Here is a 26,308-nt window from a genome sequence, read left to right on the forward strand (position 1 = left end):
AGGAAGGGCCAAGAAGGAGCAGGAAATCCTGTCCAAGAAGACGGGTTTCTTGGTTTTTTCCTCTAAGTCAGCCTTGCACAGACCCAAGACTTGGCCTGTGGACCTCGCCTGCCCCCGGCTGAATTTGTTCGGAGAACCTCGACTCAGAAGCGTCCGAACGCTGCAGCCCGAGGGCCAGATGATCAGTGCTCTTCCCAGCAAAACCGCATGCCTCTCCCTCTCTTCCTGACCCCAGGCACCCAACCTGACTTTCCTCGTTGCGGGCTTGTGTATACGCAGCTGAGCCCAGCAGCCGCCCTTCCCTGAAGTTACTTGGCGGGGGCGGGGGATGGCCCTTCCCCTCCGGCCACGCTTGCTCCGGCTGCAGAGCGTGCCTGTCCCTGGCCTGCTCTCCTGGGCAGCTCTCGAGCTTTTCCTCCGTGTTTGCCGCTCACCAATCTGCATTGCGGCTCAGGAAACGTGGCTGTGTTGTCAGATTAGCAGCCGCAACTTGGTTGTGTGGAATGATCCCCTCCAGCGAGCCAACGGAGGGGATGGGCGGTGGGGGGCGGCAGGGGCCGGTGGCTGGCAGCTTGGGGTCTCGTGTCATTGTTCCTGCTGCAGACAGGCTGTTACCCCGGGCGCTTCTCTTTTTCCAGAGCCCTTCAGCGCGTCTGTCTGGGTGATGATGTTCGTGATGCTGCTGGTCGTGTCGGCCATCGCCGTCTTTGTCTTTGAGTACTTCAGCCCGGTGGGCTACAACCGCAACTTGGCCCAAGGGAAAGGTAGCGCATCTCCTCCCCGAAAGAGCTTTCGTCCAGCCCGTTGGCACTGCCCCTCGGCTCTGCCCTCAGCCGGGGAAGCAGCAAAGGAGCGCGCGGGGAAGTGATCCCAGGACTGGCATTCTCCCTGGCTTGCCGTCCACGGGCGGCTCGGGGGCCTCCAGCCCAGCCTCTTGAAAAGGGCATCTTCGCCCCCAGATGGGAGGGCCGGGGCAGAGCCTTCCCAGCCTTCCTCACCGTGAGCTGTGCCAGCTCTGGATCAGCAGCGTCCAGAGCGTGGCAGGATCCCCATCTTGGAGCCAGGAAGAAAAGGAGCCGTGGTTACTTGATGGAGCCTCCAGATTCAAGGACAGTCTGGATGGAATGGGTTTCTGGTCTGGCCCCAGCTGGCCTTTTCTTACCTGCTTAGCCTCAGAGTAGCTTTTCACAGAGAGTCTGTTCTTGGGCCCCCCTCTGTACTTGGGGAAGAGGCAGGCTGGTGCTTTGCGGGCACGTGGTCTCATCAGCGGCAAGCCCTGTCCGGCTGAGATGTTGGACAGAGGGTCGTGGGCTGCGCTGGCTGGGCTTGTGGTCCAGTAGCGGCACAGGGCATCTCCCCCCCTTGCCAGATCTCGAGTCCACAGCCACGTGTGGCCTTCTTCTGTATAGGCGTGGCTCTGATTTCCCTTCGTTGGTGGGATGGAGATGACCCATCACAGCTCCCAAGCTCCTCCTCCTGGTTGGAGGTGTCACTCCAGTGCTTTACCCTCCAGGCCACTGACAACGGAAGGAGGTCTAACCACTTTGAGAGGATCCCACCCTCCACCCCCCCCGGCCATTAATCTGAAAAATCCCCCAGTGGGAACATTCAACCCCAGGTGAATCCAATCTTAAAAGGAAACACTGTGGTTATTACTACTGTATTTTTATTAGGGTCATTGTTATTTTATTACTGTCGCTCAGTGTCGTTCAGTGTTTCTCAACCTTGGCAACTTGAAGATGTGTAGACTTCAGTTCCCAGAGTTCCCCAGCCAGCAAGGTGCCTGGGGAATTCTGGGAGTTGAGGTTCAGACACCTTCAAGCTGCCCAGGTTGAGAAACACCGGTACAGATCATCAGCATTCTTAGCAGGAACAGAGGGACCTTTCCAGCTCCGTCTGTTAATCCGTTAGGCCATCCGAGCTCACCGTTGTGCAGAACTAGATAACTCCAGATACTAAAGAAACAGGGCGAAGAGAGCAGCTGTAATGGTTTGGCAGTTGTGATGCATGCATGGAACGGACCCCTGAGGTGAAGGGACCGTGTTGCCTCCTTTGTCCCATCAGATGCTCACGGGCCCTCCTTCACTATTGGGAAAGCCGTGTGGCTCCTGTGGGGCCTGGTGTTCAACAACTCTGTGCCAGTGCAGAACCCGAAAGGAACCACCAGCAAAATCATGGTCTCTGTCTGGGCCTTCTTTGCTGTCATCTTCTTGGCCAGTTACACAGCCAACCTGGCTGCCTTCATGATCCAGGAGGAATTTGTTGACCAAGTCACGGGGCTGAGCGATAAGAAGGTCAGTGGGTTTGGCTTCCATGTTAGTTTCCCATTTTTCCGAACCTCCGAGGCATTCCGCTGCATTTAGGATCAGGACCTTGTAAGGCAAAATCAGCAGAAACACTTGTAGGCACATATGCGCACCTTCCTCCTAATTCATGCATTTTGCACAGTTTTTCTGACGCATGTACTCCTGCTAGCAGGTTTCTTTCCCTGATATGCGCTTTTGCACACGTTTCCTTCTCATTACTGTATTTTTGCACGTACTTGCCTCTGGTATATGCTTTTTTGTGTCTTTTCGTTGCTGCTGCAAACCGCGTTGCCAAATTCTGGAAGGCTCAAGTAAGCTTATATGATTCCTATATAAGTCTGGGAACGAGCAAGGTTTGGATCAATGAGTTAATTGAATGAATTTCTCCCCTCTCGGTGTTGGGGCTTTCAGATGCTCTCTAGCACATCTGGAACACCGGGCTGGGGGTGGGAAGGTGGACACGGTTTGACCGCGCAAGGCAGCCTCTGTTGCAGCTCAGAGGCAGGCCAGGCGAGAAGGTGGGGAGCCCTTCCCCGGCTTCTCCAGGCGCCCTGAAGAAAGACGGGTTTATCCGCTCTCCTCCAGATGCTTCTGGTGACTCTCGAGGCCCCGGTGACCCTCGGTGCCGCTGGGGCTGAGAGGTGAACCGCAGATCCGTGGAAGATTTGTAAGGTGCTGTGTCTTCCTTTTCCCTTCTCCAGTTCCAGCAGCCGTACGCCTACTCCCCTCCTTTTCGGTTTGGGACCGTCCCAAACGGGAGCACAGAGAGAAACATCCGGAACAACTACAAAGAAATGCACGCTTACATGGTGAAGTACAATCAGAAAGGAGTGGAAGACGCCTTGGTCAGCTTGAAAACTGGGTACGTGGGACGTTGGCTTTAGGGGAAGGCGTTGGCCGCTTGGCCGTGCAAAACACCCAAAGGTGTAGAAAACGGAGGGACGTTTGGTTTATTCGATTCCACGCGGCTGCTCGTGTGTATATGCTTTTCTTCAGAAGGACAGATCGCGGTCTGGAAAATGCACAGGCTTGAGCGTGAGGCAAAAGGGAGCCCGAGCAGGCATCTTGCTCTCCATCGAGCCACCTTTTTGCACCCTCTTCTCAGAAGGAGGGAAAGGGGACACACCCTGCCCGGGCAGTCGTGTCTTGGGCCTCTAACTCACTTCTCGTGGTAATGCCGGGAGAGTCGCCCTGCTTACTTGCACGCGGTTTTTCCAAAGTGAGGCACCTGCAAATGAGCTTTTAACGTCAACCATTCTGAGAAAGCTGTTTGCGCAAAGAACCTCTCGCCCTGCAGAGAGGAGAGGCCGAGAACCTGGAGAGGACAATGGCAGGGAGGCAGATTTTGGGGGACGGAACCCCAAACGGTGGGAGCGGACAGCTCGGTTTCTGCCGGATGAATTGAAGCAGAAGCCGTGGGGCTTCTCCTGGTGGTCCTGCGGCAGAGTCCGCAGAGGCAGCCCCGTCGCTGATCTCCAGGTTTTCAAGCCTGAAGTTCTCGGAAACCCGCTCTTTGTGTGGACGAGGGAAGCTTTCCAAGCCCAAATCCTTTTCCCACTGGGGGTCGGGAGCTCAGGGACAACTGGAGGAAAGCTTTAATAGAGCTTCCCCCCCTCTGGAGTCGCTGTGCCCGCCCAGAAGGGGCCTTGCTACTGCCAACTTTCTCCCAGCTGTGGGCAGGAATGGCTGGGCCTCAGTGGCCCCCCCGCTGCCTCCCCTCTTCCCGTGCTTCTCCTGAAGAGCTTGGAGGGTGGGGATTGCTGTCCCACTAGTGGGAGGGTGGTGGGCCCATTCCCCTTCTCCTGTGAAATCATCAGAGGGCATCCGACGACGTGAACGCGATTGCTGGGATTATCCAGGGAGATACTCCTGCGAGGCCTTGGCACCGAGGCTGCAAGGAGGGTGGGGCCCCGGAAGAGCCTCCGCTTGCCTCCGCCTGAGCCCGCTGCCTCCTTGGCACCCGAGCGGGCCCGGTCTCCGCAGCCCCGGCCATCCACTGCCAAGGAGACCCCCCCTTCTGCCCCCCTTCCTTTCTGGATTGGCTCGCTCTGGAGATCCCAGGGGCTCCGTGCCGCCTCCGCCGATGGAGGCTGCCTGCAGCAGGCGGTGCAAATCGCCTGTCATGTCCCATGATTCCGTGATCAATATGCGACAGCGGCTGCAGCTCCAGAGCATTGGGTTTTGCTCCCGAAGAACTGACGGGCGGGCACAGAAGCCCCGCGTTTTGAACAGCATCTGCACTACCCCTGAGCCAGGAAACATCAGGTTCTGCAGATGGAATAAATGAACGAGCAGCAGAGATTAGCGGAACTGTACGGGAAGGCGTCTTTAATCACGGCCTCCCGGCCAGAATTACTTGTTTTTAAAAACCCTTACGCTCATGGGTCTTCGCGGGCAGCCTGGGCACCGGGTGGGGAAAGGCCTTCTTTCAGCCCCAGAGGACAAGCAGGGGGCCGAGGGGGGAGGGGGGAGCCGCCCGGAGAGTGCCGGGCCAAACCGAAGGGCTGCTTGGAGGGGGCCGCTTCAGAGAGGCTGTTTCTGGCAGGCCTGGCAGGGCTGTTTCTCAGGCTCCTCTGAATGCTGGGGGAGGCTGCCTGGAAGCCCCCACGGGGGCAGCAGCAGGAGCCTCCGAAAGCATGCTGTGTTTGTGGGGTCCGGGGACTCGGCTGCGCATCGCTTCCACGGCCGCGTGCGGCAGCGCATCCTTCGCGCTGGCGGTTGGACCCGATGCGCTCCTGGGTGGGAAAATGACATTTTGGCTGGGGAGCGCCTAAGACGTCTTCCCGGCCATCGTTCCAGCTTCTTCGGGGGTGGGGGGTGGGCAGCTGTTTTCAACTGGGAACTTAACCCGGGGGGGGGTTATTCCTGTTTTGACTGTGGCCCTTCAGCAGATGAGGACTCACAGTCCCACCCCTTTCCTTGTCTGAGACCACCAGGCTGAGCTGGCAAGACACACGGGCAGGGCAGAAGACAAGAGCTCCATCCCTGGGTTGCTCCCAGCAGCTGGCACTTGAGGATAGACTGCCTCTGGTCCTGGAGGTTTCATTTAGATGGCATAATTCCTCCAGCTTAGATACCTGATGGTTCCTGAGTTCAGCCAATTAACAGCTTCTTTCCTCTGTTCGAAATGCGCTGCGCATCAACGCCGCGTGATGCCCGATTCAGCCGAGGGGGCGGCGGGGCCCCTCTTGTCTCTCCTTTCCGGGGCTTGCGAGGGGAAACTCTGTGCCTGTCCCCCCCCGGCTTTAATGGAAATTCACATTTGTGTTTTATTCGCTGTCAAGTGTCGTTAAGGGCGTTATGACTGTTCTGTGGCTGAAAAATGAAGCTCCGTGCAACTGACAGGGCGCCGTCTATTTTGAGTTATGGACATGGTAACTAAAAAATAGTGCCTGTGCGGTTGGGGGGGAAGCGTTCCTGCCATCGTCCCCAGCCCAAGCACACCCTGGGGTTATGGCAATCTAGTTTGGCCTATCGGGAGGTGGCTCTCTGGGGAAGGGTGGCTGAAGATAGTATTTTATTTTATGCTACGGGACATCTAGAAGGCATGTTTTGGTTATTATTCACAGAAGTAATTGTAAATCACATTTGGCCCCCCAGAGCCCACAGTGAGGTGCACAGAGAAGAAAAAATACAAGGTAATAAAATGACAACAGAGCAGAGACAAAGGCCAGCATTGTTTTAAAGAAAGGAATGAATTACTAAAATCCAGCAAAGGTCTGATAAAACAATATTGATGTATTTATTAACAGAACTTTTTGACCACCCCAGGCACGTGACTCAGGTTGTGCAACCTAGATTTAAAAGCAATACCCCATAATATATCTTCCTCCCCCACACCCCCAGCGACCCCGTATCAGAATATATGTAGGATGGCAATCAAAATCAATACCACACAATACTATTTTTATTGTATTGAAAAAAGTGGATGATGAAATACAGGTGGTCCTCATTTAGCGACCACAATTGGGACCAGCAACTTGGTCGTTAAGCAAGGCAGTCACTAAGTGAAACCCCAACCGTGCTTACGATCTTCCTTCAGCTTTCCTTTGCTTTTCAGACCTGCGAAGGTTGTAAACGCGAGGACTGGTCGCAAAGTGACTTTTTAATCCCCATCACCACAGCAAACGGTTGCTGTACGAGGCAGTCATTAAGCAAGGACTATCTGTAGCGTGATGACCCCCATGGAAGGAAAAAGCTGCTCTCTGGAGGGGCACAGCTGGAGGGCATTGGGCTGGAGAGCAAAAAGCTGTGCTTGCAAGAGCTGTGATCCAAGGAAGCTGAGCTGGGAGCAGGTTCTGCAGACAAAAGACTGTCACGCCACACGTGAGCAGCCCATGAAGTTCACTTAGAGAGCTTTATGTAAGAGTTAGACAAGTCCATGGAGGAAGAAAGGTCTGCCAGTGGCATTTTCCATCAATGGAACCTCCATGCCCAGAGGCAGCGTGCTTCTGAGTTTCAGATGTTGAAGACGTGCGGGGGAGAGGGGTTTGCCCCCCGCTTTGATCTGTTTGGGCGCAGGGGGAAGCGAAACACGCCGAACGGGGTTGGCCTGTGCTGTGATCCAGCAGAGAGCTCCTTATTTAATGCTGCAAGAACGTAGCTGCAAATGCTGTGTAGATCAGGATCGGGGGAGGAAAACACGGTGACCATTTGTCACCTGTGGTCGGAAAATTATTTCAATACCATCTACTTCGTTATGTTAGACAGAATGAGTCCAGATCGATAGATCAGGCATAAGAAAAGCCCTTGGTGGGGAAGATAGATTGCAGGAGGATTCTTCAGGCAATATTTATAGATCACACAAGCAGCGTGTGCTCAGGACCTTCCAGTCTCACGCTTCTGAAGGACCAGCCTTGATTCCTGCTGCAGCACGACCAGCTTTGTCCCTGAAAGAAGCCAAGCCCCTGTGTTTGGGGGGGGGGGGAGGATTTGCCTGGCATAGCAATGCACCAAAGTCGCTTAGCGGTTTGCCCCTCGGCCTGGGGGGCGCATCAGGACCCACCCAGGATTGTGCCGCTCCCGTTTCAAAAGTGATGTATTAATTACCATGTTTTATTATGCATTTTGATGGTTCATAATTTCGTCCGGTGAATCCAGTGTGTCGTAAGCTAATTGCCTTGGAGAAACTTGGCTCTGAAGGGCAGCCTGCAGGTTTTGAAAACAAACAAACAAAAACCAACCCTTAAAATCAGGGGAAAAAATCCTCAAATGGTCGCCCCGATTGTACATTGCCATGCAATCCCTGTTTCATCCGATGAGGCTCTTCTCTGAAAATCACGCTTTGTGCATGGCCAGGATAGCTTTATTGTCACACTGGATTGCTACAGCCACCTTCTGGGATATCCTTACTTCCATCGGTGACATTTCCTGGTGGTCCCCCATCTAAGCACTAATCAGGTCAAGCCTATGTAGTTTTTTCAGATTGGGCAAGGTGCCGCCACTGTAAATTATTTAAAGGAGCAATCTGAAAGAAAATGTTTCAATCAAGGAGAAGGAGAAGGAGAAGGAGAAGGAGAAGGAAGGTAGTGAGATAGGAAGGAAAGAGAAGGAAGGAGAAGGAGATGGAGAAGGAAGGTAGGAAGATAGGAAGGAAGGAGAAGGAGAAGGAGAAGGAAGGTAGCGAGATAGGAAGGAAAAAGAAGGAAGGAGAAGGAGAAGGAGATTATGATTAGCTGGTCTATGTCCGTATAGATTGAGAGGAGAAGGAGGAGATTACTCTGTGGCTATTCTCTGCAGTAACAACTCTCCCTCCATTTATCTAGGCTTCCTCCTCATCACGGCTAGGAAGTCTTGAGGAGCTTTGCTGAAGGAAGGAGGTGAATTCTGGCAGACGATGTTCCGCCTTGGCCTTCAGGGGTAGATCTTGCTTTCAAAGCCCAGCGTGTGTGAGATCTCACGGACCTGGGAAATCCCGGAATGGGGACCTGCACAACAGGAGAGGGTGGAGGAGGGACACGCCTCGGGGCCGACCGCCCAAAGGCCTGGAGCTCTGCTGTGCCGGGCGCTGCTGCCCTCTAAGGCGGCCTTTCTCCCTTCGTGAACCTGCAGAACAAACCATTAGGGATGGACCTGGGTTGACACGTGTTTGAAAATCTGTGTAAAGAATGCGTGACGAACCTGGGGATTGTACTGAGGGTCTGTTCTCGCTCTCTCGTTTAGTACCTTTTTTTCATAAAGAGAGTTCGGTGCTGCAGGCCTGTCACCGAACTCTTATTTTCCAGCCCCGTGATGGATTGCGGATGTCGGCCAAGGCACGGTGCGGTAGTGGCCAGACGTGGAGCCGTGTCTTCTTTCCGTCCAGTGGTGAGCCTCCCTTTCTGTGTGTTCCAGGAAGCTGGACGCTTTCATCTACGACGCAGCAGTGCTGAACTACAAGGCCGGGCGGGACGAAGGCTGCAAGCTGGTGACCATCGGCAGTGGCTACATCTTTGCCACGACGGGCTATGGCATTGCTCTGCAGAAGGGGTCACCCTGGAAGAGGGCCATCGATCTGGCGCTGCTGCAGTTTGTAGGAGACGGTGAGTGGCAGGACGGCCTTCCCCGCCAGCTGTTCCTCAGGGAGGCACCTTCTTTGGAGTCAGGAGGAGAAGGGAGGACTTCTGTGCACGATGCCCGGTTCAGTCTTGGCATTTGCTGGTCCCCAAGGTAGCCATGATGAAGATGGCTTGAAGCAACTGGGCAAATCTAGAGAGCCCCTAGCCCAGATGGTGCTTACTCCCTCAGGCCTTCCAGGTGGACCAACTCCTGGGCAGTGAGAGAGGATGAGGAAGAGCGACTGCCTTCCTCTCCCTCTGTGATGTTGGTGGTCAGCCCTTATGGAGGACCGGATGTTGGAGCCAGCTGGGGGACCTTCTTAGGATTTGGCTCTGTCCGGTAGGGAGCAGCTTCCAGCCCCAAACAACCTTCAGAAACACTGTCTAGGATAGCAAGATCTGCTGAGGGGTGGGGAGATTGCCAACTGGAAGGGCCTGGTGGGTGCAAGGCAGACTCTCATCAGCACATCCTCCTTGCTGTGAGGATGATTGCAATCAGAGTCCGAGGGCAGGACCAGTTCCAGCCCTTTGCAATCCTTGAACCAAGGTTGATTCCTGGACAGGTGTAGGGCACTGCCTTGTCAAGAGTAGGGGAGTGGCTTCCCTCGGTCTTCTTCCCAATGGGACTTGTTGACTCCCCGCCCTTGAGGCTCCCTAGACCTCCATCCAAGCACTCAGCAGCCCTTTTGAGACCAGCCAAGATTGGCCAGGCCTTTGTTAACAGCTACCATCAGAGATACGAATAGGTTGCAGGTTCTTAAAAGTTTTCATCATGGCTACCCCTCTTTGGTTTTATGGAGATTTTTTCCAACTCCATTGTGGCGGGTTGGATCTGGCGCTCTCAGTGGTGAAGATGCTCTGTTGGCTCTTTGACTCTGACTCTGCCGATCTTGATTTTCTCTGCTGGATGTCGCTTATGGACATGATGCAAGACGTGACTGAAAGCTGCATGCTTGGAGAACTGAGTCTGAACATCTACACAAACCCAACCATCCAGCTGCCCTCCAGTTTCACCCCCCCCCCACAGCCCCACTTAGTCTCCTCTGTGTGGACAAGATCAGGAAGGGGGACCCACCAGTGAGACTTTGGAAATATTTAATTGCTCTGGTGGGAAAGAAAAGTGGAAACACCAAATAAAAGCCTTCTTTTGAGAGTTCTCCAAGGTCAAGGCAAAGAGAAGCAGCAGGATTTTTAATTTAATTTAATTTTGCTCTCGGTCAAGGGGCTTTTTCTTAATTTGACCCTGCCCCTCGTGGGAAGCATTCTGGCACTCACCAACATTGAAAGCATGATTTGGGGGTGCTGATCCTCTGTATCTTGCAGGCTTTTCTTTCCTCTCCTGCCAACTGAAAATACTTGCTTCTTGTCAGGTATTTAATAGCCTTTGGCTACTCTCATCACATTGGCCTTGTTGCAAAGGGAGAGAATCCCTCTTTCCTCAGCCAGTTTTGATAGGTCCTTTTATTTATTTATTTGATTTATTTATCAAATTTAAATGGCTGCCCATCTCACAAGAAGCGACCCTTTTTTCCCAGTTGAGAAATGACAACAAAACCACCCGCTTTCTTTGCTTAAAAAAGGGCAAAAAGAAGAGAATATCAGTTTCGGGGTAGGCACGTGTTCTTTTATTCCATAATAATTGCATACCCTCCAGCATTCCAGCTTGGCTGCGAGGAGTTCCTTTGTCTCTCCTTGAAAAAAAAAAGTCTGTGTCAGGAGGGGGGGGACGTACTGTGGCAGGGTCTCCCTAAAGAGTCGTTGCGACTAAGCCTCGTTCATGTGGGTGTGGGGTGCCCCACGCCAAAGGCTGGGGAAACGGTTGCAAGCAGACGTGCGAGCTAATTCAAATGTGCGTGCAATGCTCAGCTGTTATTCAGGTCACGCTGGGTGGCCGAGTTGAGCCGGCTGCGGGTAATAACAGGTGGAATGTGAAATGTGGGGTGATTCAAATTCTGTGAAATGTGGGGTGGGGCGAGTGCAATTATTATTTGCTGCTGTGTTTTCATAATGCTTGAATCGACTCCGTATTATAACATTACTGAAGAGCTGTTGAATTGTATTGAAGTGTTTTAGTATTTGGGGTTTTATTCTTCTGCTTCACCCTGGCTTTCTAACCCAACGTGGAAGGGAGAGCAGAAGTCAGCTCACGCATTAACTCAGGGAGGAGATTAAGGAAGAAGGACGAAGCTCTCCTACTGGCTGCAGATCTTCAAGCGAGGGGCCTCCTTTCACGTGCAACAAGGAACCGGGCTGTTTCTCCGGGGATGTTTTAGCTCCACCGCCCTTTAAAGCACAACTTCACCATGCCATGCACGTGGCATGGGGGTGACTTTCGCCCCTGATGTCATCTCGCTTTCGATGCCCGGCTCTCTGACCTTCCCTGGCATTTCTTTCTAGGGGAAATGGAAGAGCTGGAGACCCTGTGGCTGACGGGCATTTGCCACAACGAGAAGAACGAGGTCATGAGTAGTCAGCTGGACATTGACAACATGGCCGGCGTGTTTTACATGCTGGCCGCCGCCATGGCCCTCAGCCTGATCACCTTCGTGTGGGAGCACTTGTTTTACTGGAAGCTCCGATTCTGCTTCACCGGGATGTGCTCGGATCGGCCGGGGCTGCTGTTCTCCATCAGCAGGGTCAGTATCGCCTTGGACGTTAATGATACCCGTTAATGGTCAGGATCCAGAGGAGGATGGGGCGGCTTCCCAGGCCTGAGCAGGGAGTCTGTGGGCCTTTGCTTACAAACGCAGCGGGAGCAGCCGAGGAGGGTTTGTTAAGGGCTTCTCTACTCCAGATGGTGAAGACGATGATGATGATGATAATTTATATGGCACCCGCTCCCAGCCACTCTGGGTGGTTGTTGAAGAATATGGAGCAAGGACGTTGAGCAAGCTCATCCCTACCAGGTTCAAGTGATTCTGGAAAATAGAGAAATCAGCACAACAGGAGCAGGCAGGACCTTTTTTGGGGCGTTCCACAAAAAAACTGAAAAAGACCAATCTGGGAGGTGTCTCAGCCATCGGGGTGTTGGGAGAGGAGGGAGAAGATTACAAGGGAAGAGCCTTATAGAGGCCCACAGTAGCCCCCATTCTATTCCAGAATCTAGTTTGTCTTGAATGTTCATGAATTCAGTAGCAGAACATCTTGGGCACATCTTCCCAATTAATTAGGCTGCTTCAGTAACTGTAATTAGCACTCTAAATGAAGTTGCTTGTCCATGAGAATTCAAACCAGTTGTTGGTTTTTTTATTTTTGTTTTTAATACTGTCACCAGTGGATTTTTATTTCCAAATAAGTTTATTTAAATGCAAGTTGTAAATCGGCTTAAACTTTGCAGTGGTGGTCGGGTTGGTGTTCTTTAATTAGCTAATTGACTCTGCAGTTCTGTTCTTGTCAAAATTATACAGAAATAATTGGATGGAACTACTGAGCTATAGACCTAATTATCTGAGAACAAGGAAGGAAGACTTCAAGAATTGTATCACTCAGACAGAATACCCCTTTTCTGATGCTTTGAAGAACATCTTAGGACGCAGCCAGCACCTGCATGGCGAGTGGCTTTCTGGATTCATCCCGCCTGCTCAGCCTGGCTCTCTGATGCGAGTGGTGGCCAAGCTCACAAACTGCCCAGAAACCCCCATGGTTAGTTAGGAGCAGCAGTTGTAGTTATGTAGTTAGTTACTTCTGAGTCTGTACTGAGTGTTACTACTCAGAAGTTCTTGAAGACGGACAGTATGGTGTAACAGATCTATCTTTCCATCTTACCTTTTGGACTCTTCATCTAATGGTACTTGATTTCCACCACTGTCTTGGTGGATGGTCATTGTGAAGAGTCAGTTTATTCTAGGTTGAGTCCTCCCCATAATAAAAATTCTCTACCCAGCTTATACAAATACCGTTCTTCCTCGTGCTATTAAAACTCCAGACTGCGCATGAAATTAATGTGATGCTCCCAACGATGCCATGTATGAAGTGTTTGCCCTTAATTCCCTCAAAGAATTGGGGACTTGACCCACAATCTGTTTTTTTGTTGCTTCCTCTGCAGGGTATTTACAGTTGCATTCATGGAGTCCACATTGAGGAGAAGAAAAAGTCTCCCCACTTCACTCTGACAAGTTCTCAGAGCAACATGTTGAAGCTTTTGCAGACGGCCAAAAACATGACCAATGTGAACCCTGGGCGGATCAGTTCCCCGCAAAGAGCAGCTGAGTTCATCCGCCGGGGATCTTTGATGATGGACCTGATGATGGATAAGGGGAGTTTCATCTTCTCGGACAACAGCCGCCCTCTTACCCCCAAGGAGAATGTTTTCAGTGACAACACGAGTGAGCTGCAGACCTTCGCTGGTAACCGCCACCAAGACAATCTCAACAACTATGTCTTCCAAGGGCCACACCCGCTCACGCTCCACGAGTCTAACCCGAACACAGTGGAGGTGGCCGTGGCCACAGAGGCCAAGGAGAACTCGCGCCCGAGGCAGCTGTGGAGGAAGTCGCTTGAATCGCTGCGCCAAGAGTCCCTCCGGCAGAGTCACAGCTCTCAGAGGGACAACGGCACGGGGGGAAGCCGGCGGCATTCCTTGAAAGGCCCCCGGTACCTCCCCGAAGACGTTCACTCGGACATCTCAGATTCTTCGAGCAGAGCCACCGGCCACGCAGAGGGAGAGAGTAACAGCAAATCCCTCAAGTCCAAGGACAACGTTAAGAAACGGCCTGCGTCAAAATATCCAAAGGATTGCAGCGAGGTCGAGCTGACCTATCTGAAGAGCAAACAGTCTTTGCCCCGGGACAAAATTTACATCATTGAGGCAGACAAACAGCACAGTTTCCATCTAGATGTTCCCCCTGAGTATGTGGAGAACATCATCCTCCCCGAGTCGGCGGGCGAGTTTCCCAACCTCTATCAGGACCGCAACGACAACTACCGGGTGCCTGAGCAAAGCAATCAGATTCCCATGCCAAACAAGGAGAGTCTTCCAAGTAACGGGCAGTACAAGCTCTACGCAAAGCCCTACGGCTCGAAAGACAAGAACGTCGCCTACGGAGAAGCCAACGAGCGATACCGGCAGAAGGCCACCCACTGCCGGAGCTGCCTGACCAGCCTGCCCAGCTACGCGGGGCACTATTTGAGCCGGTCACCCTACCGGTGCGGGGCCTGCGTGCGAATGGGCAGTCTCTATGACATCGAGGAGGGGCAGATGCTGCAGAGCCCTGCTGACGCCGGGCCCCGGGAAGAAGCGTGCCAGCAGGACTGGGCCCAGGAGAGCAAGACCCAGCCGCCCCGGAAGAGCAAGCCGCAGATCAGCAGGCAGCGTTCTTTCGACAACATTTTCAGTAAGCATCGGGAAGGCAACGGGGGGAGGCCGGCCCGCAGCATCAGCCTGAAAGAGAAGGAGAGACTGCTGGAAGGGGGTCCTTACGCCACTCTGTTCAGGGCTCCCCCGAGCAAACACTCGAGCGGCAAGCTCCCGCTCTTCACGCGCACGTTGGACGACGGTAAGAGGATCAAGTCCCTGTATCTCGAGTGCTCGGCAGAGAACCCTTTTCTGCACTCTTATTGCGACGACCAGCACCTGGTCCGGGCGCCGAGTCCCACGGGCCCGCACAGACAGTCGGCCTACGATAGTTTCTCCAGGTCATCGATAAAATCGACTGCCTCGTACTGTTCCAGAGATGGTCGGGTCCACAACGACGTGTGTGTTTCGGAGCACGGGATGCCTTACGTTGCCGATCAGAATAGCGTGTGCTCGGCTCCTAGAGGGTTAAATTCCTGCAGCAATAGACGCGTGTATAAGAAGATGCCTAGCCTGGAATCAGACGTGTAACTTTTCCACTCGCACGTTGATCTCTGGGGAACATAGTTGCCAGCACCTCAGGGGCCAAGGAGGATGTTCCTTAGCAGAGCATTGGAGGGGGGAATGTCCAGTTGCCTTCCGTAGATCATATTCCCACGCGCTCAGTTCCACCCGGGAGAAGGAGGAGCAGGACGAGGCCTTGGGGAGGGACAGCCCCCTCCCCAAGGGCCTCTGCGCGGACCAAACGATCCGTCTTCCCCGCGAGCCCCTCGCGAATTGAAGTTCGGCGAAAAACCCCTCGCCTCCCCAGTAGAGTTCTAGTTCTTGACCCAGAGGAGTAGCCATGCAAATGAAGGTCAATCTGTAGAGCAGATTCGCCCCCAGGGATGGTTTAAAGCAGGACAAAAACGGCCACCAGGTTGAAGGTTTGGGAAAGCCGTGACCCGTGTTGGCAACTATGTTATTTTTGTATCAGGCTGGTTATTTTGCCCTGTCTGTCGAACTCCGTCCTTCTAGCACTTTCGCCCGTGTAATTTTGTCCTCCCAAATTTTATTTTTTAATAGAGAATAAGCAATATGGTATGCATGTACTTTGACACAGAACAAAAACTAAACAAAACAAAAAGCAAGTTAAGAATGCGTTTGCACACTTACCGTGGTAAGACTTGTCAAAGAGATTAGGAAGATAGTCTTTTTTTAAACAAAACAAACAACTATATATCGCTATAGCTTTATGATTTGACCTCATATTTATTTTTAAACATAGTCAAAAGAGAGCAAAAAAAAAAATTAAAAAAAAAATCCTCAGGGCCCGTGAACGGAAACAATATTGTCTTCGTCTTTATCTGCCTTGCAGAGGCCAGGCTGCAATGCACCGCGGACTCCTTGTCTGCCAGATCTCATTGCAGGGATGGAAGTGGCGTAATTGCCGAGGCAGGTCGTCTGCTCCTCAGAGAGCAGCTCCGCGCTGGGCCTTCAGCCCGGGGGGCGGGGGGCTTGTCTCGGGAAAAGAGGGCCACGGACTCTTTCCTGCTCCCATCTGAGCCAGCCGAGAGACCAGCTAGCGCAGCTCCAGGCCGGTGGGTGGCCTGCTGACCCGGGGAGAGGCTGTCGGGGGTTTCTGGACCAGCTGCCGCTCTGAAGGAGGCACTGGGTCTGAGTATCCAGAAGCCCAGATAATGCCCAGTTACCCGCCAGCCTCAGATGCTGGAGGGTCTCTGCTCCTTAAACGGCCCTGCGGAGACGATCTCAGCGGTGGGTCCGGAAGGCTGGGGCTTTCATTCGTGATTATTGCCAAAGCAGACCCAACTGGGTGCACCCCAAAAATAAGCACGTGAGAACATCCCTGTTGGTTTAGACGACTCATTCTTTTGATGCTTAAGCGTTGGTTTGCACATTTCAGCCCCCCTTTTTAATCCATGCCCAACTTCTTTCTCACTGATCCTGTATGTTTTGTGTTACACAGTAGGTACAGGACTTTGCTTGGCAAGGAAAACAAGTAATAGGAAAACCTTTGCCCGGTCTGATTCTCTGTGTGAAGCTGCATCAGCGGGCACAGGATCAGGGCAGTGGAATGGAATGGAAGAACAGGGCTGGCTGGTGTTCGGGGGAAGCTTCTGCGACGGTGGGTGCTGGCCATGATGGCCATCACACAAAGAGACTCAAGGTAGCCTTTTCCCAGTTGCTGTATTGGGTTCTGTGACTCCTTAAGCAAGAGGGAGATTGTCTTCTTACAGCAGAAGTCATGCCGTTTTGCGCCAGTTTCGGAAAGGATGGGCATTTTGCACTTTGAGGGCAGACCTTGATAGGAACCCCACCAAGGCTGATGTTATGGGAAGGCATCTTGTGGGCTTGGGGAGTGATAAGGGTGAATCCCAATACTGTCAACAGAGTCTAAGGGGAATAATGCTTCCCTGTGTTGGAAGACCAGGTTACCTTCATGTCTGCAATTAAAAACAGGGTGATCAGGGACTGGGTGGCTTGGAGTGCTGTTCAGAATAGAGGAAGATTTGGAATGTCTGCCTAAGGAGCTTACAGACGTGGTTGCTTCAACATGAAGCTGTCGCCCAATACTGCCCGCCCCCTGCAAGGCCAACCTTGTTATGTCTGAATACAGCCTAGGTTCCTCTCCTTTCTCTGGAGAGACACATTTGGAGCAGAAACCAAAAGAAAAAAGAAAAAGTGCTGGAATCCTCATAGGCCCAAGGCACTGGACCTGTAAGATGTTGGTTTCTGCGCCCCATTGCTTTTGTTCTGTTTCACAGATCATTCTGTAGCAAAAATATTGTGTAGAAACTTCACTGCCCAACTTCACAGCTAGAAGGTCTTCATACTTGTGGAAGGAGAGCATTTTTCAGTCTCGGTGTAGAGGGCAGATACATCTGCATAGCTTGTAGACCTCAGAATCCAACTCAGTTCCTAAAGTTTGTGTCTCAATGGTGGTATCTCAGGGCTTAATCGCATCTATCTTCTTCTTGTCTCCTCACCTTGATTCAAAACACACACTCACCCCAGCTTCAGCTTATAATGTTTATGAAGCTGGAACAGTCCCACCCTGACTAACCATGCCCTCTTCTTAATGTTCAACACCAACAGCCATATGTATCGAAGGGACTTCACTGGGAAAAGAGTGTCTCATCTGCCAATAGCTTGGGAGCATCTCTGTAATGAGGACTTACTTTGTTTCTAGAAATATCATGGATATCCGTCTGTATGTTTGAAACCTTTTGTTGACTTCTCTAAACACGTTCATCTTAAATATTTAATATATGCACCTGACTTACATAAATTAGTAACCTTGGAATAGCAAGGAGAACATCAGCCAAGTCTTCCTAAAATAGGGACACACTCCAGGTTTGGTCTGTGGATTGTTTTACACACTTGCATTCAAGGCAACAGTATACAATCTGCACTGTGAGTACACGTCAGTTCAACATAAAAAGAATGAAGAGAAACATGAACAAAATTTAAAGGTTTCAGGCATTCATTTCCCATCCTGCTACAGCTTGAGATGAGGATGGTGAATGTGGGGCACGTGCAAAAGCTTGAGGCCTGAAGCAGAGAAGAGGGGCGAGGCCTGGTTCCACGGCCTGAATGAGAACCGCCAGGGAAGGGTCCCAATCCGCTGCTATTTAGCGCCCTTGGTGAAGAGGCAAGTGGCACGCAGTGCCCAGCTTTCTGCCCTCTGCTGTCAGAGAGAGGCAGCAAGGAGCCTCGCGCTGGCAGGCAGCCTCTGGTCACGTGCTGACCGCTTGGTCCACGAGAATCGGTTGGTCCTCCTGGAAATGTGGCCTTCCGCTGGCTTTCTCCTCCAAGAAGGCCAGCATTTAGTTGAAGAACGTTATTCTGTAGAGTCCGATAGATCATCTCAGGGTTGAAATAAGGAAATGGAAGGATGGGGAGCCGCAGTTTTCGTACCGAAACGACGGCACTTCCAGATAGCCATGTTTACATTTGTTCTTCTCTGTTGGGGAGCGGGAGAAATGGGGCAGCGCTCTCAGGTGAGGCAGACTGAGGGTCTGGTTCAACCTGCCACCGTTCTCCAGCCTCTTGCTCTGTGCAGAGCGGCCCGGGCTCCATCGTTTCAGGCCATCATCACGCCCCCCCCCCAGGCCATCTAAAGCCTTGCAGAACTGCTTCCAGGTGGCCTCGTACCTGGCGGAGGCTGTAGCTGTGTGTGCAGCATAAATTCCAGTTCTTAAAAAAGGATCAGTGCAGGGCACAGGGCGGAAAGTAGGTGGAATCTTCACGGTTTAACTGCTGAACGTTTCTGTCTAAATCTCCAAAACGTTCATGGGTGCCAGGATCTCCTTGGCCCCGAATCTGCAGTGAACAGGTCTTTTAAAAGAGAACTCCCTAGTGGATTGTCTCAAAAATAAAAACCGCTCCCCAGCTCCTACATTGCACCGCTGAAAAAACAGCCGGTTGGCTCAGATACCAGCGAAGCATTCACGTTTTGAAAATCCAATAAATCTTCCGTTAGCTAGTTGTAATATCTTCCCCCCCCGACCTCCTTTCTAGAGCTGTTTACTGTTGCATCCTTGAGAGAATGATTCCTCAGAGGTTAAAGTGTTTGGGTGTCAAATTGGTACATCACTCTACATGGGCAGAGAAATCTCTAGCTAGCTAACCGATAAATGGAGCATTTTCAGGTGGAGTGAGAAGTGCGCATAATTCTTTTTTTTTCAAAAAGAGAGGATCTGGGTGAAGTGTGTGTGACTGTTAATTTCTCAATACTCCATTCGCAAATGAATGCAGGCTCAAGTTAGGGAGTAAATTGAGACCCTAAAATGTGACCCCCACCCCCCTCCGAAGGAGAAAAGCATCCCCTAGATAGAGTAGCCTAACCCTTCACACCCAAAACTGTTGGTTATAAGTGTATTGCTAAATGCATTCAAAGTATGATTAAGAGTGATCTCAATGCCAGACATCAGTGTCTATCAAGCTCTCTTCCTTAGCTGGGCCCCTTCCAGATGTGAGGCCTGGAGCTCCAAAAATATCAGGAGTCAGCTCCCAGCACATCTTTGGGGGGCTGAGGCTGGGGAGGTTGCAAAAGAGTTTGCCATTTCTGAATACAATTTGCACAGTGTGTATGATGGTGAAAAACCAGATCATGAACTGAATGGGAAGCTGGTCAATTCACCATTTCATGTATGAACTTACGGTTGAATCAATTTAAGACAACACCATGTTACAACAATTTCCATGCTTCATTATTTTCTATTGTTAATATATGAAGAATGCAGACTTCTGGGCTATCTCTTTTGCATCGATCAAGTGGGATCTTCCAGGAGGTGCCCTACTGATTTGATACACTCATGAATAACCAGTTCATCCCTATGACATACAAGCTGACCTATTGAGCGATCTTGTGATTCTATCCTACACACCCTATAAATTGTATTAAATAGACACGAAGACTCAATCCTATGTGCAGCTATGACTTGTTCTGTTTTGATCTCTTCAGAGCCATAGGTTCTAATGCATTTTTGTCCTTTGGAGCCCATTGTAATCTTTCTCAGTACTTCTGGAGGTGCTCGTCATACAGCTTGTTCAAAGGAAGCAGTGAGCAGACACATCTCCTGGTGAGCATCCTTGTATGATATTCATGTATCCAAGCACCTGCTTGTTGCATTCATGTATTATGCATTTTAGATGTCCATGCACACCAACGTAGGTGTTTAAATATACAAGGAAGTCTTTACTGGACTCTGCTAAAAGCTTGAATTGATATGGCAGTCCTATTCCTGGAGGTCCACCTAGAATGATCCATTACTTGTAGAAGTCAATACCTGGTATTGATGTCATCCAGCAACTAACATACATTGTGTGAGTTGGCTATCAGAAATGGATCATAAGCATTTTCAGCACACAAAGCAACAGTTACAGGTTTTAAAACTCAACCATTTTAAAACACTCAAAGGGTCACGAATGAACCGTATGTCCGTCCACGCTTACAGACACCTTTAAAATCTGACATTGACAGTTGGATCTGCTGGTCTAAAACAGATACAGGATTCAGGAACATTTTTTGTCTGTTTGTTTCTCTGTTCTGTACACTCAACAGCAGTTTTATCTTCATCTGCATATTTAAACCCAAATGCATGACTAAGCACTTAATACTGTATAAATAATATTTTCAGACATATCTACAAAAACAAACCCACAAATGTTTGCTTTAAACTTTTGTTGATAGAAAAAAGTATATAATTACTACTATTGTCTTCAAATTGTATTGTATTTTTCATTTTTGTTAACTATAATGAAGAGAGGGAGAGAGGGAGAGAACGAGAGAAAGATGCTAAGGGAGTGATGGAGCTGAGTGTTTGCCTAGGTTGAAATGTGTATACCTGTCGGAGAAAACACGTGCCAAGTATAACAAAATGTACAAAATGTAAATACGTGAAAATTTCATTTTTCTAATAAAGATGATTTCTGCCAGTTGATATGAAAATAAGGGGGGAGGGGAGGAGACCTCTCTCATTGTGGTCCTTCTTTGTGGCTTTCTCATTCTGTATTTATCGCTTGAGTCCACCACTGCCTGAGAATGCCGGATAAGCAGCACTAAGTGGTTCTGGGTGGTGGGCTGAGCCAACCTGAATGTCCTCTTCCCATTGCTTCTCCATCCTGTCGAAGCTCTACCTTGACTTGTTCACCAGAGTTGCAAGGGCGAACATCTGGAGAGCCTAAGCATGTAAGGTATGTGTGAGCTAGCCTATAAAATTAGGGAGGTGTGGGTCCTGAAAGCCTTGGGTCTATCCCCACGAGCCCTGAAAAGGTATTTTCCAGTTCGCAGGCTTCGGAGGAGTGCTGAGAAATCAATAACACAAGGGCCAAAGGACTTTGGCAGCAGAGATGCCTCAGGCAGGGATGGGCTGCAGCGTTGGCTGTGTGCTTTGGAGAAATGTACTAGCTTAGCTGATCCGAGAGAGCGGCAGGAAAGATCACAGGTCAAAGGGAGAAGAAACTTCAGAAGCTCTGAACGGTCAGAGATTGTGTGATAACTCTCCTGCCATGTTTGCCATCAACTACTATGAATTATAAAACAATTTCACAAAAAATAACAGTAGCCTTTAGCCAAGGAACAGCTGATTTGTTCTACTATGTCCATAAAATGCAGCTTCCATTGATTCCTATCTTCTTTCAGATGATCCTCCAAAAAGCTTTCTCCTCTAAGCTTTCCTGATGTTCAGCCATTCTTTACGGAAAGCTATTCTTTTAGACCCCAGTCAAACTAACTATTTCCCCTTTCTACTTAGAAATTGAAATTCAAATATTCCTACAGTTTAGGATTCTGGTGGTGTGAAATGCTGTGTGACCTTCCATGTCATCAGGGAGGCCGAGTCAATCAGCATCGGGGGCTGCAATATCACAAGCAGGATGAGCTGAAGTCGGCAGGGGGTGGAGGAGGGGTGTCAGCTTGCCTCCAAAGGCAACATCTGGCAGGTGGCGGCTGCTATGTACCTGCTATGCACAAGCCTGTGTTCATATTCACATCAAAGGTTTGTTGGGGGTTGACTTCTCCACACAACTGTACACACCAGCGGGAAATGGGTGACCATGTGATGTTCACCAGAAAGGGTAGAAAACTTTTATTGCACAGCCAGCAACTCCTGCTGAAGATAACTGGAACCAGCTATTGTTCTTCACTGTCAAATAGTTCCAACAGGTCCATCTGAGCCCTGGGGAAAATGGGGTGAAGCTCTCACCACTTGGTGAGCCATAGAGAGCTGCCCATTTAGGGATGATGGAGCCAAATCCTGCTGTTGTAAGAGGAGAGCTGTGTTAGTCTATGGCAGCAAAAAATCAGGAGGAGTCGTGGCTGCGCTGATGAAGTGAGCTGTAGCTCACGAAATCTGGTGCCTTTTCGTCAAATCCTGCTATTAGCTGTTGTTCGTACATCTGGGGATAATTCACCGCCATATTCACAAGAAGGAAGTCCAGAAAAGCTCCTTTTGGATAAGTGCAGTTGTTTCTGCACTTCATTGGGCTGGGGAAAAACTCTGTGGATGCTGCCTGATGTCCAGCTAGTCCATATAAAAAGTGACCCTTTTTCACCTAAACGAGACTTAACACAACTGATAGTGCAAACTGATCCCAACGAAGCCAAATAGACCTACAGAGCATTTCACTTTCTGTTGGCTGCAGCATGTTGACCAAAATAGCCTTTTTCAGAGAAGAGATAGAAAAGAACTACATTTCTTCTCCAGCACGGAAAAGGTGCCTTCCTTGTTGGGTTGATGCAACACACTAAATCGCATCGAGTTTTCTGGCTTGGTTTGTGCAAACCAATTATTGTGGTTTGCAAATGACATTGCTAGGCTTAGTGTATTGCTTAATCCCAGACCGTTGTGGTTTCTTTCAGAAGCAATATTTAAACAAACACACACATCTTGAAAAGGAGCAGGAGCTTCAGCCCCAGGGTTATCTTTTGCTGTGTTTTAATGACAGGGAAAGCAGTAAAGCACAAATCCCAAAATGGGTCCTGATCTCCGTGGATTCTCCAGCAGTCTGGATCCTGGCAGATCCCTGGAAATGGAGGACAAATCAGAGCAATTCCAGGCAGGACATATTTTATCTGCTTCTGTTGGAAGCCATCAGCTTGCTTCCCTCCAGGAGCTGGGCCAGATCAGTGGACAAGCTGGTCAAACAGGGTGAAAGTTGGACAGCCCTGATATGTGGAAAAGAGAGAGAGAGAATAGAAATGGTCATTTAATAAAGCTTTTGTTACGGCAGCCACAAAAGAACAATTCTCTGGAGGTGGGCATGTTCATTTTTGGAGTTTTTCTTCTTCATCCTGTCTTCTGACACTGGGAGCCTTAATGAAAGGTTTGGGGTTAAACATATCACGAGTGAGAAGAATTATATATATTTTGAGATATAAAAATAGTAACCATTTGGCAAAAGAGCCGGACGAATGGGGCTCCCACAATTGGGAAATGGCTTTTAAAATTAGGCTGTTCTCTGTCCAGGTGCTGAAAAGTTGAAGTTTAGGATTAAACATTTGAAAACTTTGTGATCATTTTGATGGTATTGTATTTTATTTTTAATGAGTGGAATTGCAATCCTATGCAGTTCAGTCCCAAGACATTTTCATTGTGTTCAGTGGAATATTACCCCATGTCAACGCACAGAAAGTTACAGGCTTCTTTGCTCCTTGTCTGTGGCAGATTTGGAACAGAATATTTGGGGAAATCGAAAGGAGAAACGGGGCAGTCATTTGGGAATCAGAAACCTGGAATGGAAATAAAATGGGGGTTGGAGCTGGCCAGGTCCAGCAAGGATGTTCCTGTCCTGGGCCATCTATTAGAGGCTTGGAGCCAAGCTGGACTTGGCGGCCCAAATGACCTCTCCCCCCTCCCCAAGAAGCTGAAGGGAGGAAGCCGTTGGCCCCTCTGGAAGAAGGGATGGCCCAACAATGATCAGTGATCGGAGTAGCAGTTCCAAAAAGAATTTAATGGGCCCACTTCTCTCTGCTGGCACGGAGGTCTCTGGCCTGCTGGCCACCACCAGAGCCGGTGTTTCGGTCAGTGGAGTGCCACAAATCACGTCAGGGAGCTGAAGAAGAACTCAGCCCACCTGGCCTGCATCAGAGTCTGCAGACTGGGTGTTTTCTTTGTCGAGGAGGCCCGACGCACCATCTGAAGTGTGCTGTTGAGCAACAGCGCTCCTTGGGTCCCCAGCTGACAAAGGCTTCCAGCTGCAGTGGCTCTCTGGAGGGCAGCTGGAAACTGTCACCAACCTGGCAGGCCAGGAAGTCACCGGGAGTTGAGTCTGACCCAGAGAGAAGTTTTCTTTGCATCCGTTTTGGGGTATTTTCCTGTTCGGTCCATGATCAAAGGAACCTTTCTAATCTAGCAGTTCGTTGCAAGGCATTGAGACAATGAGCAAATCAACGGGAATGTGCGGTATGAATGGCTTGCAGTGCGGCAAAGGCACAGCTGTGACTGAATTTGGGGAGCCTTTCTCTTTCGCACCTTTGAGTCTAACAGCCTGATCTTCTGAAATAAAAAGATGCATTTAGGGCTTTCTACTGGCGCACGTGTGGCTTTGAGAAAGCCCAGCACAGACCCTGAGGCAGACTGAAAGCTGCCCAGCCTTCTGAATGCTCGTCCCGCTCCTTCTCTGAACGCCCGACACTCAATTGGAGCTGATAAGATCAGTCGGAAGAATTTTCAGCTGGCGTTTAATCAGTTCTCAAGCAATTTTCCGCTACGGGCCTCTGCGTCTCACACCGCTTCTGCCCGTGTCTTCTGCCATTGTTCTTGGCGGTCTTGTAATTCTCTTCTATTGGAGCCGGTAATTGTCAGGCTCTCAGCTCCGCGTTCTCCCTGATTCATGGGCCTCTTCTGGAACACTTCACAACGGGCCTTCGACAGATTGTTTCGTACATTAACAAAAAGAGCATCAGCTGCTGAATTAGTTCAGATGGGCATAAATCCATTTCACGTGAAACTCACAACCTGGAGCAGCTGCGGCTGCGAGATTCAAGCCGCCAGGTGTCCCTGCTAACCCAGAGCCACACCGGCCCCGCTCAGATCCGGAGGAGAAGGGCAGAGCGGCTCCGACCGACCGTCAGGCGCCAGCGAGAGTGAATAGCTGCGTGATGGAGCCGATTGGAGGGGCCGTGGCGAGGCCACGCGTGACTCTTTACTAAATATGGTTTTGTCGTCTTTTCGCCCTGGGCCAAAAACTGGCCTCCTCGCTCCCAGAACGCACCCTCCAGCAGACGCCACGCTTTCTTCTTTCTCAGAGGGCCTGAAAATTACTTTTTGATTTCTGTTGGGGGTGTTTTTGACCCCCTTCCTTGCTGCCGCACCTCTCCATTGCTCCGCAGCCTGCCTGCCTGCCTGTTCCTACTTCCCAACAGGCTGGCTCAGCCGTAATGTTGGGGCTCAGCGCATGTCTGATGCTGGCCGGCTGGGGCTGACAGAGGGAATCCTGGGGACCCAACTCAGTGAGTGGCAGCCCCTGCCTCTGCCCCTGCCAAGCCCCTGCCTCTCTCTGGGAGAGGCTGAACGGATCTCCAGGAAGGGGGGCGGGCTGGGAGCCGCCAGTGGAAGTCATTCCTCCCACTCCTCCCTCCAGGAATGACAAGCAACTTCTGTCCCCACCGAGAGATCTTCTCCAGCTTTTCCCTTGAAAGGAAAAAAAGGGGGGGGGGCAAAAAAAAAAAGAAGAGAAAAGAAAAACCCTTTCCCATGAAATTGAATGGGAAAAGTTGGGGGAAATGCAAGATAAATGTTGATGCGCTGACATTTTTACTCCCAGGAAGAGATATCTGAAGCGCTCCTGTTGCTTAGCCTGCTTCTAGACGGCAAACTTGCCCAGGGATAAGCTAGACAAATATCTGAACTAGGCAATTCAGGCATCTCTTATCCTATAAGGAAAAAAAATCTCCAACATAGAAAATTAGGACATCACTGCGAAAGGTTCCAGCATTCATTGTCTTACGCAGTGCAAAACGGCTGGGACTTGCTTTGATCTGCAGTGGCAGAACACACGCACACGCAAATGTGTGCTGATTTTCAGAGATTTCAGCAAGTTCTGGAGGAAATAAAAAAGGGATTCCAAGTTGTTCTTGGAGCTGCAGGTTGCTTACGTGGCGTTCTCCACCAAGGCCCCGAAGGCAGCTAAATTCCTGGCCCACCACAGAAGCAGAGAAGGGGTCCAAATCTTTGGGTCCCTCTTTCCATGGTTGATATTTCCCGCTGCTCGCTGAGACACATTTCTTCCCACCAGCTCTTATCCAGAGCCATCAGGAAGGCAAAGAAAGGCCATTTATTTTAGCCTCTTCTGCAGCTTTGCTGCCTTCAACCTGCTAACAAAAGAGCAGTACAAATTAGTTGTCCAACAGGAGCAATGACATCTGCTCTTCACCATTCCTACCGAGAGAACAAAGGAAAGGTCTACCAGGAGGGCTTAATTTCCTCCCTCCAGGGCCGTATCTGGGGAAGAGACACACGGTGGGGCCCGTCGTCAGCTTTGGTGGCCTCCACAGTCTCTCGTTAGCCGGCCCACCCACCGAAATAAAGAGGCCCGTCGCTTTCATGTCCTCTTGACTTCTATCCCCACCCCCAACTTGCCTTTGAGGGCAGACCCACGGGTCAAGATGGTTCCTCTGCCGTCTGCTCATAAAATGGACTCTGTGCATCCAAAGAGGTGGCGTAAGA

General features: G+C 50.6%; 1 protein-coding gene across 1 annotated transcript in view; it reads left to right on the forward strand.

The window, feature by feature from the left end:
• The window catches only part of GRIN2A (glutamate ionotropic receptor NMDA type subunit 2A), an 82,284-nt gene extending 61,714 nt beyond the window's left edge, over nt 1-20,570 (forward strand). The window contains exons 9-14 of the mRNA XM_088147907.1: nt 639-764; nt 2,065-2,294; nt 3,008-3,168; nt 8,640-8,827; nt 11,240-11,478; nt 12,888-20,570. Of these exons, the coding sequence (XP_088004033.1) occupies nt 639-764; nt 2,065-2,294; nt 3,008-3,168; nt 8,640-8,827; nt 11,240-11,478; nt 12,888-14,666 (2,723 nt within the window). The 3' untranslated portion in view covers nt 14,667-20,570. The remainder of the gene's footprint in view (nt 1-638; nt 765-2,064; nt 2,295-3,007; nt 3,169-8,639; nt 8,828-11,239; nt 11,479-12,887) is intronic.
• The last annotated feature ends 5,738 nt before the right edge of the window (nt 20,571-26,308 follow it).

Source organism: Python bivittatus, unplaced genomic scaffold (genome assembly GCF_059951505.1).
Source record: "Python bivittatus isolate LINGU-HERP-01145 unplaced genomic scaffold, Pbiv_v1 ctg000560_np1212, whole genome shotgun sequence".
NCBI lineage: Eukaryota > Metazoa > Chordata > Lepidosauria > Squamata > Pythonidae > Python > Python bivittatus.